The 17707-nt window shown below is 40.1% G+C and overlaps 1 protein-coding gene across 1 annotated transcript in view; it reads right to left on the minus strand.

The window, feature by feature from the left end:
* Positions 1 to 17707, minus strand: part of LOC128605214 (MAM domain-containing glycosylphosphatidylinositol anchor protein 1) — a 192346-nt gene that overhangs the window by 49237 nt on the left and 125402 nt on the right. Inside the window, exons 8-11 of the mRNA XM_053620427.1 lie at positions 17026 to 17355; positions 11608 to 11904; positions 6913 to 7179; positions 1792 to 1940 (exon numbers count right to left, since the gene is read on the minus strand). Coding sequence (XP_053476402.1) covers positions 1792 to 1940; positions 6913 to 7179; positions 11608 to 11904; positions 17026 to 17355 — 1043 coding nt within the window. The remainder of the gene's footprint in view (positions 1 to 1791; positions 1941 to 6912; positions 7180 to 11607; positions 11905 to 17025; positions 17356 to 17707) is intronic.

The following is a 17707-nucleotide window of genomic DNA, read 5'->3' on the forward strand; positions in this document are numbered from 1 at the left end:
ATATGCAGATCAGTGTCATTTCATGACTTCGCATAGTATCATGTGGAACCAGATGCTGGTATTAGAGCATACATGGTACAAATAAAAGTAAACGTGCAGGGTATCTGACCGATACCCATTACTAGTACTGGTGTCGATGCGTCCTTATATTTCATCCTGAAATGCATTATTTGACCATAACACCTATGTAAAGCCAGATGTGAAATATATAAATACCGCAATCGGAAAGAATTCATTGTATGAATTAGCTGTCGACAGTACGTCAGCCAAAGTAAGGTTCATAAATAGCCTAAAATAAAAACATTTCCATGTCAGCTTGGTTAAATAAAAAATAAATAAATTAAATAAATAAATAAATAAATAAATAAATAAATGTTACAGGTCAATTTTTCTTCATTTTTTGCTGAAAAAGTTTAGCCACAGAAACAAATCCAAAGAGTTTTCCTAGCCTTGTCAGGAAAGAGCTTTCCTGCATTACCAGCATCAGACTGAAGGTTTGTTTTTGTTTGTTTGTGGGTTTATTTATTTATTTATTTATTTATTTAAATCTTGAAAGACAGGCAGGGAAAGGGAAAGGGAAAGAGAGAAAAACACGTGGAGGGTGACAAAAAGTGTCACAGACAAAGCAGAGGGGAAATAAGAGGAAGATGTGGAAAATGACAGATTCGGAAAAACAGAATGATGACTGCTAGAGAGCAAAGGGTCGAAAGAAAGAGAAAGCAGAGCCGCTGAAAGAACACAGGCGTGAGTGAGAGACGATGAGAATATAGGGCAGTAGGGGAGAAAAGGAAAAATAAACAAATAAGTAAAGGAAGCTAAGTGATGGATCTGATGAAAGGGAGAATGGATGAGGGGAAAAGAAAAAAAAAACCGAGCAGACTGATTCAAGTGTGTGTGTGTGTATGTATATGTGTCCTTTGAGGGGTGTCTTCTGAGAGTGTTAATGCAGCACAAGCTCTGATCGATCTGCTCTCTGCTTGGCCCGTCCTAGTCCCTCGGCTCCTATTATAAACAAACATTTGTTCAGACTATTTATTCACTCGCAGCCACACTCGATAGACAGAGAGCAAAGAAGGAAGGAAAGGAAGAGGAGTGTACGTCTGGACTTTCGTTTCCGATAGGTCACATGGCCACCCGATAACCCTATTTCAGCAGAATTGAGAAGACTTAATGCGCAGAGTTTCCTCCAACTTTCAGGTGATATCAATGGCCGTATTTAGAAATGGATATTTATACCGCAAGCCGCTTCACTTGATCGATATCTGTATTTTTAGTGTGCGCAAGTGTGCGTCGATTCCCCCGGACACCCTTTTAAGAGATATGAACATAAATGCATTATTCAGAACAGACGGACAGAAAAAGGGGACGCACTATTGAGAGCTTTCCAGAAAAGGATCGCAGGGAATCGGATTGAGACGAGAGGTGTACATCAGGACTGTGATTTGCAGTCAAAAAAAAAACAAAAAAAAAAAAATCACGTGAGCTCGAGCAAATGGTCAGATATGAAGCTCATGGGACAAAGAAAGACCACGTTCATTACTATAGGAAATGCGTTTTCCATACTGCATTTACAGCATTCATTCATTCATCCTTAGTAATTGCCTGTACAGGGTTGCAGTGGTTTAAATGAGAGCTACTAGGGAATCCGTTAGAAAATGGTACGGACAGGCACAACCGCACGAGCAGGATTAAAAAATTTTTTGTAAACACGCCCACTTTATGTTTAAATCTGAATACAGATACAGAGATGAATATTCGGCGCACTTAACAGACACGGGTATCTTACGTTACCTGTTGCACGCTGATCGAATAGCCGATGACTTTGTCCGTAGTGTTTGGTTCTCTCTGCGTCCACTGCAAGTTGTAGGAGTAGTTGCTGCCCTTCAGGATGCGGATGGGGTTCGGCGTGTCGAAGTAAAATTCTGCAACGTACGGTCGAGCTGAAATGGGTTTGGAGAAGAAGAGCAAAGACATTCGATCAGTGTACGGACGATATACGAAAGGGTCTTTTAAACGTAGACGGACATTTAAAACATGAACGAGGGGCTTGCGATCAAATGTACCGGCGTCACGATACACGCTCGCCGGCCACTTTAATAGCAACCCCCTGCTCATTCACGCAATTATCCGATCAGCCAATCACGTGGCAGCTGCGCAATGCATAAAATCACGCCGATACAGATCAGGAGTTTCAATTAACGTTCCGAACGAACATCAGAACGTGGAAAAAAATGCGATCTTAGTGACTTTGGCATCATTGTCGGGCTGGTTTGAGTATGTCAGTGACTCCTGATTTCCTGGGATTTCACACAAGTCAGTCAATAGCACAAAAAAGACAAAAAAACATACGATGAACAGCAGGTGGTGATGCCTTGTCGATAAGAGAGGTTACAAGGGTATGGAGAGACGGGTTCGAGCTGATAGAAAGGATACGGGAACTCAAATAATCACTCTTTACAACAGTAGCAAGCAGAAAAGCATCTTAAAACACTCAACACACTGAAACGCATCGGGTTCCGCTCCTGTCAGCCAAGAACATCTTGGAATCTGAGGCTACAGTGGGGCCAAGACTCACCAAAACTGGACCGCTGAAGATCTCCAACATGTCACAAGAGCATTATACATGCCGAAAGCATTTTCTATTGGGAAAGTGAAAAATTGTGACTCGAGTGAATAACAGTACATCCCCAGAACATTTAAAATAAATAAATAAATAAATAAATAAATCATCTGAAGTGTAGCGTTTCTAAATATATCGTTCAAGTTTTCTGAGGAAGAACACTCAAAATTCTCCTCTAACTCTCACCATGAAATGTAATATTTAGACTCAACCTTTAGTAATACCGTGACTATACCCGATCACTGCTTAAATGACCAGCGTGTCGAAATAATACCGCGCCGGTCTCTAAATTAAATGACTGGATGTGGACTGACACGTAGCGAATGTTACAATACGGGTCGTGTCCCAATTATACTGCAGGCGGCATGCCGGAAAAATTCGACAAAGTCAAATTAAACCAGAGCAGTGTGCACGCACGCACCCAGGGAATCTCTGAAGATGTCCTCTAGTCTGTAAAAAACTAATCTTGAGCTCATTTCACCAGCCGGTGCATGTGAACATGGACGGGTCAGTGAGCAATTTATTCCTAAGAAGACGCCTATCAGAGAATGTGCCTTTAACGGAGAAAACAATGTGGCTTGTATCGCTGTATCTGGTTCGCAGAGGGGGGAAAATGGATTGTTACTGTTGTAATCTTGAGAGCAAAAAAAAAAAAAAAAAAAAAAAGATATCTCTGAGGGTTTTTTTTTTTGAGTAAGAGAGAATAGCTGTAGCTGTGAGCGCTGGTTAGATGGAACTAGATGATAGCAATAGCACGCGTTTAGGTGGCACGCTGAGAAAGATGTCTCGCTGAGTCTGAGATAAGCTTTCCACTTTATAAGAGAAAATCCTACACGTGGGCAAAGGTCATTTCGGCACCTCTGCTAAGATCATACGGGTGCTCGTTACTGTTTTGATCCATTAGGCGTTTCCGTCTCAAATCGCAACATACCGAGTCTTCCCAAGATTAAAAAAAAAAATCAAACATTTTCAATCAGAGAACAACTGTTTTTCCAAACATTTCCGTAGAAATGTCACATGCTTCCTCTGTACTAATTCCTATAGTGCTCAGACCATTTCTACGAGACGTTCTGTTCCCAAATAACCAGGAGACCCTCCACGAATGTGAATATCTATACACTTTTATCCGCATAGCACTATTAACAATAAACATCGTCATGAAGCAGCTTCATCAGGAGACCCACATCAGATTATTAGGCTGTTAAATTTCTCAAAGCAGGTTTCTTTGGACATCAGACATCTTAAAGGCATCATGAGCAAACCAGAGGCAAGAGCACTGAAGAAATAGGTCTATTGTTCAAAAACGTCACACGAACTGAAATTGAACTGGATTTTTAGTTTAGTGGTGCGCGGTATATCCAGCCGTCGGACTACATCGTTATGGGAAATCTGATCGTACCATTTGGACATTATTACCAAGTTATATTGAAGCTAAACCAGTCAGGAAGCTCGAAACTCAGTCATGCCTGTCGGACGGTTTCATAAACACACGATGTATACGCGAGCTACAATACACGATGGTGTTATCGCTACATTTGAACCGGTGATAAAACGGGGTCTAATTACAGCCTGTATGAAATGTCATATCTTCTCTACAGCGTAATGAGATGTGTCTCTGCAATATTGTGAGATTTATATGAAACATACACTGTATGATGAGTTTCAATATCAAGAATATGAAACACTTTTAATTTCGTTCATTAGAGACGAGTGTGTGTGTGTTTGTGTGGGAGCTGTACGTATGTGAGAATGTACAGTATGTATACATGTGTGTGCGAGAGCTGTACGCACGTGTACGAGAGCTACACGTAGGTGTGCGAGATATACGGTTGTTATTTATTGCTATTATTTTGTTTAAAGAGGTCAGATGTCTCCAAGAAGACAAAATAATCATTTACACCGATCATCCTGTTCAGAAGTTTACATCCGCCTGGATCTTAATGTATCGTGTTGCCTTCTTGAGCATCAGTGAGTGGTTGCACCTTTTGTAATAGTCGTGTACGAGTCCCTCAGTTGTTGTCCACAGTGTGAAAGGACGGGTCTGAACATCATATAGACGCTGTTGGAAAGGGGTCAAATATGCAGAAGATGCTGGAAAAGCAAAGAATGTGCAGGACCTGGAGGATTTTTCTGAAGAACAGTGGGCAGTTTAACTGCTCAGGACAAACAAGACACTCATGAACACAAACTATCACAAAACATAAACACAGTCGTGGATCATCCAGGTAACGACACACAGGATTAAGAAACAAGGGTGTGTAAACTTTTGAACGGGGTGATTTTTATAAATTCAGCTATTATCTTGTGGACTTTGGATAGACAGCTCGAGTGTCCAGCTGAGGATGATGATGACGACGATGACGACGACGCTTCGTGCTGCTCCCGAGAGCTCATCTTTAAAACCGGTGGTATGACACTACCCCAACCTCAAATATTAAATACGAATGAATACACTGACTAAGTAAGTCAGTCATTTACACTACAAAGTACAAACAGTATAACTATACAGAGAACCGCACTAAATCAGAACGCTCTCCAAAATTCACACCACTGAAGTCTCTACTTCCTGGTCAGGGAGCTGTCGATCCAAATCTCACTAGCCAGTGAGAGTAAAGCGCTGTTAAGCCCCGCCCACACAAGAGATTTGTGCCAGAAACTCCGTAAGCTTGCGGAGTGTAAAACCAAAACTCTGGCAGCGCGTTCATGAACCACGATTAGCGAAAAGGAAGCTTAGAAGCTAACAATGCTGTTTATTTGAAGAGCATCTTAAATTTTTTAGTTCATTGTTTTCAGTTTCAGCGTGCTTACCCCCGCTCTCATTGTATACTTCTGCTCATTTCTTTAAAAAAAAAAAAAGTTATATTCAATACTTTTGGCACAAATTTTATTCCATATTTATAGACTTGTTAGGCTTCTGTAGTTGAAATACTGTTTCCTCTCATGCTGTCTTCTTTCCAGCACTGGAAATTCAGCTATTATCTTGTCTTGCGGTCTATATGCAAACATCTGTCATGTGAAAAAGCTTCTTCAGGGCAGAACTAAATAGAAAAATAACATGGGATTTTTATGGTCCCTCTTATTTTGTTAAAAGTATTAAAATCTTGCAGATTCTGCAAGAGGTATGCAAACTTCCGACCGCAACTGTGTGACAGATGTACGTGTGATACCTGACAGCACACCTGCGCTCACACGACACAGTAACTGAAACTGTGTCTGTTTTCACTTCATTTTAAAAAATTTTTAAAGAGATCCCTTCTGTTTGTTCGATTAAATGACAAATAAAGCACAGGAAATTTTATTAGTTGAGCAAAAGCTACCTGCATGTGAAGCTTTCGTAGAAAAAGCAGAGGTTTATATGGAATTGGTCGGATGGTAATTGCGTGGCGGCTTGGGAAAACCTGCCGAACATCACTAGGGCTGGAAAAAAAATAATAAACATCCAAGTCTGGTTTTGACTAAAACCGAGTCTTCATGGCAACAATACACTTGATCTTTAAGCAAACATAAATAAATCTTCACAAAACATAGTGCAATGTTATTATTTTGTCTACTTTATAACTGCCTGAAGAGGTCATGACCGGGGCAAGCAAAGACTTCAAAGGGTTTAAATGACCTCATAAAAAGACATTACTAACATGAAATCTAGGCGCCAGAACTGGCCGAATGACTCGGCGATTATCTCCCCACTGATGTCAGCACGAAGAGAGATCGGTCGAGTGAGCAGACGATGATGAGGCTTGTGTTTAAATGACTTCAGGTGATGAGACCGAGACTGATGTGGATGATGCTGATAATTTCAGTTGTAAACTTCATTCATTTGGGAATCAATTTGGGAATCATTTTGTTCTTCCATGCTTACACTAGGTTATAAATGTAGGGTTAGGACCGACAACATTCAGAGGAAATGGATTTAATCTATATGTGGAATTTAACGATGTTCACTTCTGGAGGAAATCAGATTTCATAATGATAGAACTTCTGGTTGAGATACATACAGATACGGATATATTTTTCAGCTCGGGAAAACGTGTAGGCGTATTCTACGATTTTGTTGTGTCGATCACTCCGCCTCCTGTCGCTCTAAACTGCAAATTCTGGCTGAAAATGAACGACTTGCTGTCAGTGTGAACACAAGGTGACAAAATTGGTAACAGTTCAACAAGCCATGTTCTCTTCATACAAAAACGACCCATCTTAAAGTGAAACTGAAAGAAAATTTTTGAGAATTCTCAACCCTGACAGTGGGTCCATGCATACGTTCATATTCTATTCATATATAACGAATCGGGTACCTGAGACGACGAAGGTGCAAGTTGACGTGCCGACGCCGTTGCTGACTTTACACTCGTACGTGCCGTTGTTGGTGGGATCGAGTATGAAGCGGAGCTGAGGGACGTCTTGAGGGTCCACGGGAGGAGTGCGGATCGGAATCGTGTTCCGATACCAACGTGCGCTGGCTATACGGTTCGGATTGGACTTGAGAACTATGCAGCGCAAAATGACAGACTTGTAGTTTGGAGAGCGGACATCCTGGAAGACGGGATCCACCACGGGAGGGTCTGGGAATAAGAGAAAAAAAAAAATGTGTGAAAACCTTTTATAACTACGGTGAAGTATTCCGTACTTACAATGAAACTAACTGAAAAAGCTTCACGTTTGAATTAAAAAATAAACAAATTGCTCGAATTTGTGATTCTGATTGGTCAGAAAGTGTTGATTCATTTTCTATAAGCAGCAGCTCGGATGGGAATTCAATCATTACGCACGTTCTAATACAATATTCTATATGTAAATTTATAGGAACAATCTATACAGGGATTTGTATGGTGGACGTTATAAATAAATGGTTTAAAAAACTGTGGATATGGTGAAGTTAGCAGTCAAGACATTTATATAGCATTTTGGAAGGAGTCTCCGGTTTGGGTGCTTTGTAAAATTCAGAGATAAAGCTGTGGCTAAGTTTTCCAGCACAGGAAGGTCTTCATGACGGAGGGCTTTGTGGTTTCTCAGTAATGTGACGAGCTACAGAACAAAGAAGCCAGTGTGGGAACAACTCTTTACATCTGCTATAAGCTGCTACAGTGATAAGAACTTGCTTCGCAGACGTTCCACAACATTAAACGTAACTATAAATGGATTAAAAAACAACATGGTGCGTCATTAACTCTGCTTCAGATTAGACTGCCGTTTTATATCACCATTCCGGGAACTCATTTTCTCCGTTTTTAATAAAGTAATCCAGAGTTAGGTCTAATCTAGAGAGTAAAATATCGCTTTTTGGTAGCTTGTGTAATAAACGCAGCTCTTGATAAGAGGCACAGTTTTGGTCTCTGGTGGAATTGCTCTTGTTCCTTTCATTGATGTGTGATTAGCATGAAGGCGGTCGATTAAATCAATGAGAAAGGCTTCGATGCTGGCTGTTGTAATTGTACACGATCAAATTTTGCAAGTGCTAGTCTGAGCGATTATTTACAGCCTGTTATATTTGAAAATAACAACCGATGACGAAGAACCAGAACGTGAACCCGAACGAGATGAATTCGAGTCATCAGACGGTACGTAATTATTTTAAGATGAAATGAAACCAGGTCCAAAGCTTCTCATACACTGATTCTCAAGCCCACTCTTCATTTCAAATGTGTTTACTAACTCCCAGAGATGTTCATATTTCCACACACATAATCCTCGATGCATTCTCACACGATCATTCACCAAACCTCGCTGCCAACTCTTACACTCGTTTCTCCCTGAAACGTGATCCTCGCTTACAAGATGGTAAAGCCCCATGTGGGTACCACCATGCTGGCAAACATTAAGTGAGAATTATGAGGTAAAGCCAACTGTCTCTGTGGGAAGTGTCTCCAATGCCAGAGAAGGAAGTTTGCAGGGAACGGCAGAGACAGAGACGTCTCTTTCTTCAAATCCTGTCATTGTTCATCGAACAACAAATGAGCGTCCTCACATATTTGTATGGCTATGACTTGGGGCAACGGAACATGAACATGCTGACTATAATGACGTGTATAGTGATTATTTCCTTTAGTACATCCTAATTTGATTTACACTATTAATAAATTACAGTAACTGTACAAATACAGACTGGGTGTCTTGTTTATATAAACCCAGCCAATTTTCTCCCTCTAACCTTGATTTCACAGCACACAGGGCTGTTTTTAGAGAGCGCACACTCTCAGAAAGAAAGGTACCAAACTGTATTTTTCCTTGTTGGTGGTGTGGTACCATCAAGATTACAACTTTGTTCCTGTAACATGTATATTTCTCGGGCTTCGGTGCATTTCTCTTGCTCAATCCGTCCAGGATTTAGCGCTTTCGCGGTCGCAGAAATGAACGAAACAAAATCGAGAAGCTTGCAATTTTTCATAATTACCACAGATTTGGGCCAAGACGCGTCATGTGACCTCATCACAATTGCGCACAATTGCGCAGTCGAATCCGTCTTCGGTTCACGAGCATCAAACAGGAGTAACAGCTAAAAGGCCTCGTTTAGCAACAAACATCACAGAGAAAGACGAAGAATTGCGTGCAAGTGCAATTCTGCCAATTCAACTCCGCGAATTTTTGAAAAAAACAACCTTGAGCAAAATTTCTGGCCACAACATTCACAAAAAAAAACCAAAAACAACTGAATACTGGCTCGAGCTGGGTTGACGTAACCAAAATACGTCATGCTGAATGTTGAAAATGGCTGAAAATGCTAAGACGACATCATTTCGACTTAATATCTCATTACTTCTAGACATTGTGTCATTATTTTAATTTCTGGTGCCTTCCTGTGACGGTCTGCTATTTTCTTTACTAAAATGTTAATAGTACTGTACAACCCATATTAACTACCAGTACTCAGTTATGGATTAATAATAATAATCATCATCATCATCATCATCATCTAAATGTATTACCTAGAATATAAACTTGTCATGCTTGCATGATTTACATCCGATCCTAATAAAATATTTGTTTTTATTCGTTGTATTTCGTCCATGTTAACGCGTAAATAAGTACCTCGAATTCAAATGCTTAAAACGAGTTCTATGGCCATTATGGAATTGCCATTTTAAGCGTACCATAACGCATTTAAGTGGATTACCAATCATTAGACGTATATGTGTCAGCTGAATTCCACTAAAACAACGTCTGGCTTACTTACTTATCTCAGAAACGACGTACGGAATAATAATTATTATTGCTATAACTAATATTTAATAAATTTGTCTTACTGATTTGAACGTGGAAATAAACACGATACGTCAAGATAAGGAGACGAGTCGAGATAACGACATAACTTCAAGATCGCTAGAGCTTCCGCATGACGGCAAAAAAATCGTAGATACTGTTAAACTTTTGCACTTAAGTCGCAAATCTGAATATGCCCCACGTGTTAAACTCATCGCGCAATAACTCCCATAAGCAGAGCGTGATCGGTCACGTTCAACAAACGTGTCTCTGAAACACACTCCGAAGGTTGCAGCGCACAAATGCTAATCGACGAGCGAGTTGATGTACGAGTGGGAGAAAAGCCAAAGTAGAAGTAAAGAGACGAAGAAGAGGAGGAAAGAGAGAGAGATGTGTACAAAGAAGACAGGAGATAAGGTAACGGGAAGGAGATGGCCGTGGTAATTATAGCGCTGCCGCCGAAAAATGACAGTCATTTTGTAAATCGTTCATGCAGAACAAGATAAAGCAAACAAAGGTAGAATGGAGGGAGCATGACACGCATAATCACAGTAGATAAGTGGGAGCCTCAATCAGACATTAAGATTATTGAGGAGTAAAGCACAGTTCAATTCGAGTGGATTCTGACTGTACAATATTATTCACATTGGAATTTAAACTTTCCAGGAAAAAAAATAAGTTTATACTACGACCGGGCTGGAGTAGATCAATAAGACTGGCCTGGACGGACTGTGTAATGTACGTGTGCGCTTTGTGCGAAATTTACAGTATACTCGCGATAAAATACAGAAGCTCGTGCCCATATCTGAAGATATTACTGCAATCAGGCTATCCGCGCATAATGAATAAACCGACTTGATGAAGGAGACTATGTTTGTGTCTAAAGCATTATGCAGACATACGTATAATTATTCCATCTACTTGTTTATGTAGCTCTAGTCTGGTTTCCAAGTCTTCCAAATTTAATCGCAAACCCTTCTGTCTATGCTCATCCTTGTAGATAATACACACAGGGGATCGGTTCTGCAAGACCAAGTCCAATACATAACCTACATTATTAAGGCGTAGTACATCGCTTTGGGCTAATGGCCTCATGAGAAAAGGACTGAAGAGCATTGAACGAAACAGAGTTATCCTCGACGCTAATGAACTCTGAGCCTCTTTAGCTTGGGCTCTTAGGAAACCCGCTTTCAGCAGGCATCGTAATGGACGCATTATTGAGAGTGTAAATGCATTAACGCATGAGCCGCTTCCAAAAGGATGCATTTAAATACAATGATAATAGGCGTCCGCTAGGAGTGTTTTAATGGAACGTGCGTTTGTGTGTAGTTGTGCGTGTCTGGGTCGGGTTGTTGGACATGTCCCAAGGGAACTCAGTCAAAGCGTGGTGTTAAAGCCCAGATTAACAGCACTTTAGAACAAGCTTCATCAAACCAGATCTAATCACAGCATTTATTGTGATAAAAACTGTGGAGTCTTCATTGCTGTGGGTTTTTTTTTTTTTTTTTTTTAAATGGCATTTTACATCTTGCCATCAATTTACGTAATAGGTCTGTGTAAATCGGGGTAAGTAATGGTTTTAGTCAGATTACAAAAGCTTGAAAATCCAGTGCGAGTGGAGGAAGGTGGGTGTGGTGGGGGGTTTCGGAGGCGAAGTTTCTCTACGAGGATGCGGTTCGGCTCGCCGGACTGTTGTAGAGATTCAATGCGTGCGTTGTTGGAATCCAATACTTGTATCGTATCAAGGCCTAATAGGTGTCTAATATTTGTATTATAATGTTGTGAGTACTCACACTCCACATTGAGCTGCACCTGGCCCAGCCTGCGTTTGATGTTGAGGCCGTTATATGGCGCCGTTTGGCACCGGTAAGCCCCTGCCATATCTCGTGTGACGTTGGTGAGACGCAGGCGTCCATCGCGTGTTTCCATCATCCAGTCACCCGACGGCATGGGCATGTCTTTGTTGGCCCGGGACCAGAGAACCGGGGGGCGAGGCTTACCCTCAACCAGGCACACCAGCTCTGCATTCCCACCTTCGCTCACGTTGACCACACTCCCACCCACAGGTACGGTCAGGACTGGAGGAATTACTAAAAAAATAAAGAGGAACAAGAGGAAAGATTAGAGATATAAACGTACAGATGGGCAATATCCGGACTCTAAATGAGCTCAGTTTCGTGGAATAATTTCTTTACACAACAGAGCATTAAATTCACCAAAACCCTTGGCGTTATATCCTTGACAACTCAAAACAGTGAATTTAAATCCTGATAAAATAACCTACATCCTGAGCACACAATACAAGTCCATGACCCAGATTCACAATCTCGTGGTACTGCCACTATGCAAAATTATAATCGTGCTGGATCAAGTGCTATTTCACATGACGGAGTGATGAATAATCAGGGTGTGAACCTCGTCGGGCTTGATAGATCCGATACTGTAACTAGGATTAGTCTTGCAGCCATATACTAGCAATACACTGGACTCAATTTACAGTTCAATTTTTAAACTCTCTCTTGCTTTTATAATACATCATATGACATTTGGCAGCAAAGGAAGAAAAAAAACGGGGGGAAAAAAAAATGCAATCAGCTCCCTTAATCCCCCTATAATTTATTGGGTTTACAGGTAATTCCTTGTGTTTTAAGGTTTAGAAGCTATTTTAAAAAACCCATCTTGGACTCTTCTACTTAATAAAAAAAAAATAATAATTTTTAAAAAAACTAGCAGCCTGAGCGGTGTGAACTACACACAGGTCATTTTATTCATCGAAACTGGGACTCCCAGAAAATCAACTTAACTACCCCACTCAACCCAACTCAATATGAGGAACTTTCCTCGTCTAAAGATTGACTTTTTCTTTTTTTTCTTTTCTTTAAACTTAGGTCAACGACTCTGAATATAGCCTTTAGTGTACACGTCCTTTTTGTCCTAAATTTTATGTCTCGAAAAGTAAAAGTCTACAGCCCAAAATGCTACTGCAATCGGAAAGATAGAACGCATCCAAGCACTCTCTTGTAAAACAAACTGCATCATCATTTTAAAATAAACGCAATTTAGAGCCCATTATTTACAGTGATTCACTGTTTATCACTAACTCGTCATGATATCCTCAATGCAGAAACTGCATGACTCACTTCATTTTTTTTTTAAATAAAGTGAACGCTACCCTAATCCTCACTTTCATTTATTTTTATTTTTTTAAATTATACCAAATTGTTTCCTCATCTACGCACCTGAGCATAAAGCATCTTCACAGGTACATGCTTATTTATAGACACCCATGGAATGCATTATGTATGCGGTGTGTTCGTTTCCCTTCTCGGAAGGCAGCTTGATGAATGTTAAGCATTCAAGTTCACTTTCTGATAAGGCAACTCGGTTCTATCTTTAGTGAATAGGTACAATAATAATTTACAAACTCACGTTATTCATGTATTTCACATAACCCAATGCCTGTAATGAATTAACACGTGTATAGGCTTTGGAATGAGAAACAAGTTGTGCTTTGAAACGTAGGTTTATTAACCAGCTGCTGGAGTAAGGAGCGTAAAAAGACAAAAAAAAAAAAGAAAAATATGCAAAACTGAAGGGGAGAAAGGAAAAAAAAAAAAGAAAAAAAGAATGATCAGGAGACAAAATGCAATCGACACGCTATTCTTTAGCAGAAACTTACAGATGGATTCTGCTAATAAGGGTATTTTTATTACTCCTAGGACTAAAATCCTGACATTGCTGTGGTCTGGAAAGGAAATTCCACAAAGTATGTGGCATGAATTGTGCAGAGAGAAGATTACTGTGAGAGAGACAGAGAATGTAGAGGAGATTGATCATGGTGGGGAGTAGAGCCAAAAATAAATAAATAAATAAATAAATAAAAAGCCACTGTAATACCCTCAGAAGGTCAAAAGTTTTGAAAGGAGTAAGAAGAAAGAAAGTGAGCCAAAGGTCCTTCCTAAGAAGAGAGAACAAGAGATTTCAGAGTCTGCACAGGGAATCCCAGCATGCACAACTGTGTCCCAAGGGAACGACCAAGTGGTGACTAAAGAAGGCTATTTTCTTTCGGCATGGACGTCTACAAAGAAAAGTCCAAAGCTGGAATTCAACAAGAGTTTAGCTGTCGTTTCAGCACCATCTATCTAAGAGGCATCCAAAAAGCTGTGGTCATTTGAAATATGGTTTAATTTACCTGGAAGGTTTTGGCAATGCTCACGTAGTTTAAGTGGCAACAACTCATGGCAGCTGTCAACACCCAGTCTGTCCAGTCACCTCCCGCTCGGTTTGACGGGGACGAAGAAAGGAATTTTCGATAATCCATATTTAATAAAAGTAATAAATTACCCAGTGCTTGATTTTGACTAGTGTAAAGTGCACTGGTGACGTGAAACTGAAACGGTGGTTGGATAGGAGTACCAACGTTCTGTCAAGATACCTCACCATTGCCAACTTGCACTGTGTGTGAGGGTTTTCAACCAACTTCTCTAAGTGTGTTAAAAATGGGATCGAAGCAGAAATGTACTGTAATTGTTTTTTTTTAAATTGACCTATCCCTCCTGTCTGCCCACTCCTGCTTGAAAGGAAAGACTGCTTCACACCTGATTGTCCCCCTACTGCATGAGAGTAAAATAGCTTTATACCAGACCGCCCACTCTTGCATAAAATTAAAGAATGCCAGCTACCTGAACTGATGCACACCTCCAGATACAATCTGTAGATACAATTTCCAATATGAAGTAACCTCCATATTCTGATAATTGAATATACCAGGAGTGTGCCAGACAAACACTATAGATCTCAGGACTGTTGGGTTTTTTTTCATTGGCCATCTTTGTTCTAATAGTAGTAGGAGATCATTAATGAGCATTGCCATTTATTCATAGTGCTGTAGGACATCTTTACCCCTGAACCAAGAACACTATCATTATTAGTCCGCTTGGCATTGGCAGGTTTTGTGTAACCATGAAAGCATTATAAACCGTCAGTAATAAAAAAAAAACAAGGCAATAGGTCTGATCTAAGATTAGTATGTAATGACATTAGGTAAGGATTATTAGAAAATCCTGTGCTGGCAAAAAAGAAAAATAATAATAACTAGATAGGTAAAGTTTGTCATGACAAACTTTGATGCTGCAAGTCAGATAGATAGATAGATAGATAGACAAACAGACAGATACATAGAGATTGCTAATACTTGTAGAGCTGATTAGATAGACAGATAGATAGAGATTGCTAATACTTGTAGAGCTGATTAGATAGATAGATAGACAGACAGAGATAGAGATTGCTAATACTTGTAGAGCTAATTAGATAGACAGACAGACAGACAGATTGCTAATACTTGTAGAGCTGATTAGATAGATAGATAGATCAATAGATAGATAGCTGGATAGATAGATCGATAGACAGAGATTGCTTATAATTGTACAGCTAATTAGATAGATAGATAGATAGACAGAGATTGCTAATACTTCTAGAGCTGATTAGATAGATAGATAGATAGATAGAGATTGCTAATACTTGTAGAGCTAATTAGATAGATAGACAGACAGACAGAGATTGCTAATACTTGTAGAGCTGATTAGATAGATAGATAGATAGAGACTGCTAATACTTGTAGAGCTGAATGAAATAGATAGATAGATAGATAGATAGATAGATAGATACATAGATAGATAGATAATACTTGTAGAGCTGATTAGACAGATAGATAGATCAATAGATAGATAGCTGGATAGATAGATCGATAGATAGAGATTGCTAATACTTGTAGAGCTGATTAGATAGATACATAGATAGATAGATACTTGTAGAGCTGCTTAGACAGATAGATAGATAGATAGATACTTGTAGAGCTGATTAGACAGATAGATAGATAGATACTTGTAGAGCTGATTAGACAGATAGATAGATCAATAGATAGATAGCTGGATAATCAGATAGATAGATAGATAGATAGATAGATAGATACACAGCCAATACTTGTAGAGCTGATTAGACAGATAGAGAGATCAATAGATACATAGCTGGATAGATAGATAGCCAATACATGTAGAGTTGATAATATATATATACGGTGCCAATACTTGTAGACTTGCTGTCACTAGAATACCCATAACACAATTCTCCTCACTGAGCCGAGCGTTTTGATGCGTCACATGTCTATGTTGCGGTAGTTTTTGTAATTCCACTTATTTCAGAGTGACCATACGTCCTCTTTTACGGACTTTAAAAAAGCGTCCGGCCGGGATTTCCAAATTTGAGAAAATGTCCGGGATTCGGCTTTAGCTTCATTATGATGCGCTTATGGTCTAATACCGCATCGAGTGGGCGCATAGTTGCGTCGCTTTAACCCCTCTACGTAATTCCCACCTTCTCGCAGACCGATTGGTCGATTATTAAATCCTGCCTCTCAACCATTAGCCTCAACTCTCAGCGAACGCGAATCGCTCTTCTGTACGGCGTCAAACAGTTGCTCGACAATACCAGAAAATGACCGCTATCCTGAGTCGAAACAATTCCCATGGCTGTATAAGGTCATTTTTAATTTCCTGTCATCACGTTGCTTCGTATTACACGGCCATTCAAATGTGTAAACGATGGCGGAAGGTACACTCGTAGCATCTGATATTTTATTTTATTCCATGGACTTTCAAAAGAACGTAGGAAAAAAGGTCAAACGTGGGCAGAGTGAAACCAATTTTATTTATATATATTTATGTGACGCTAATAGTGTGTCTTTTCAGTGTATTAAAGTCTGCATTCATAGTAACACTTCTATTGTTGTAAGGATAATATGAAATATATTGGTGGCCATGTTGTTTAAGTAACAAGTACGATTTATTCACATACTGTTTAAAAATGTCAACTGGCTTTCGATAAATCATTTACATTTAGACGCGATTGAGCATTTTGAAACCAGTATTTTGAGAAGATATGCCAAAAATTCGTGGAATAGTTTGCAAACGTAGGTTTACCGTAAATGTACGTGGGTAGGACCAAATGATCCAAGAGGTATGTTTTTATGGCTTGAACTTTTTTCCATATTTGGGTCATAGATGTTCTCGGTATCTCACGAAGCGGTTTTGGTGGCGGTTTTCCATAACCTGATAGTACCTATTAATATAAAATGACTGATGACAGAAGGGGGTTAAGAAGAAAAAAAAAAAAAAAGAGAGACACACAGAGAGGGAGGTAAAATATATGCTCACCACTGCTTTGTGTGATGTTGACGTCCACTCGGAGCTCGGGAACATTACTGCCTGGGAAGTTGGCCACGCAGCTGTAGGTGGCTTGATCTCGGAACTTCATGTCCACAATCTCCAGGCTGCTGGTGCCAGGGGGCATGTCCGGGTCACTGCGCAGCACAATGAGGCTGTCTGATGGGAACACGGGGACTGCGTTCTTGTACCACGTGTAGTTGACCTTATCCTGGGGCTGAGCATCTACGTGGCACGACAGCTTGAGGTCACGACCCATCTGGATGCTCTCGCTGTCCTTGTTCGAATCGGGTGTGATCTGGAACGTCAGGTTCTTCATCGCTGTGTGGAACCAAAGAAGGAACAGGATAACAGAAAAGCCAGTTAGGTCAAAGAAAGAGATGTGGTGCGTAAGATGCATGCAAGTGTTGTTCAGTTCCAACTGCATTCAGAACAAATCAGCAGTGTTCCAGCTTCAAAGTATCTAGATCAGGGATCATCACCTGGCAGACTGTGGGTCTGCATACAGAACAGAGCCGAAAAACAGATTTTAAACCATATTTCACAGGTTTTCCAAACAGAAACCAGATCCTCTGGTACTGTGAAGCACCACTACAAAACATAACCCTTATTTAATTCTTAGATATTGCCATAAACTAGCCACAAACAATCAAAAGGTAACGGTTACCACTCA

Source organism: Ictalurus furcatus, chromosome 3, assembly GCF_023375685.1.
Source record: "Ictalurus furcatus strain D&B chromosome 3, Billie_1.0, whole genome shotgun sequence".
Lineage (NCBI taxonomy): Eukaryota > Metazoa > Chordata > Actinopteri > Siluriformes > Ictaluridae > Ictalurus > Ictalurus furcatus.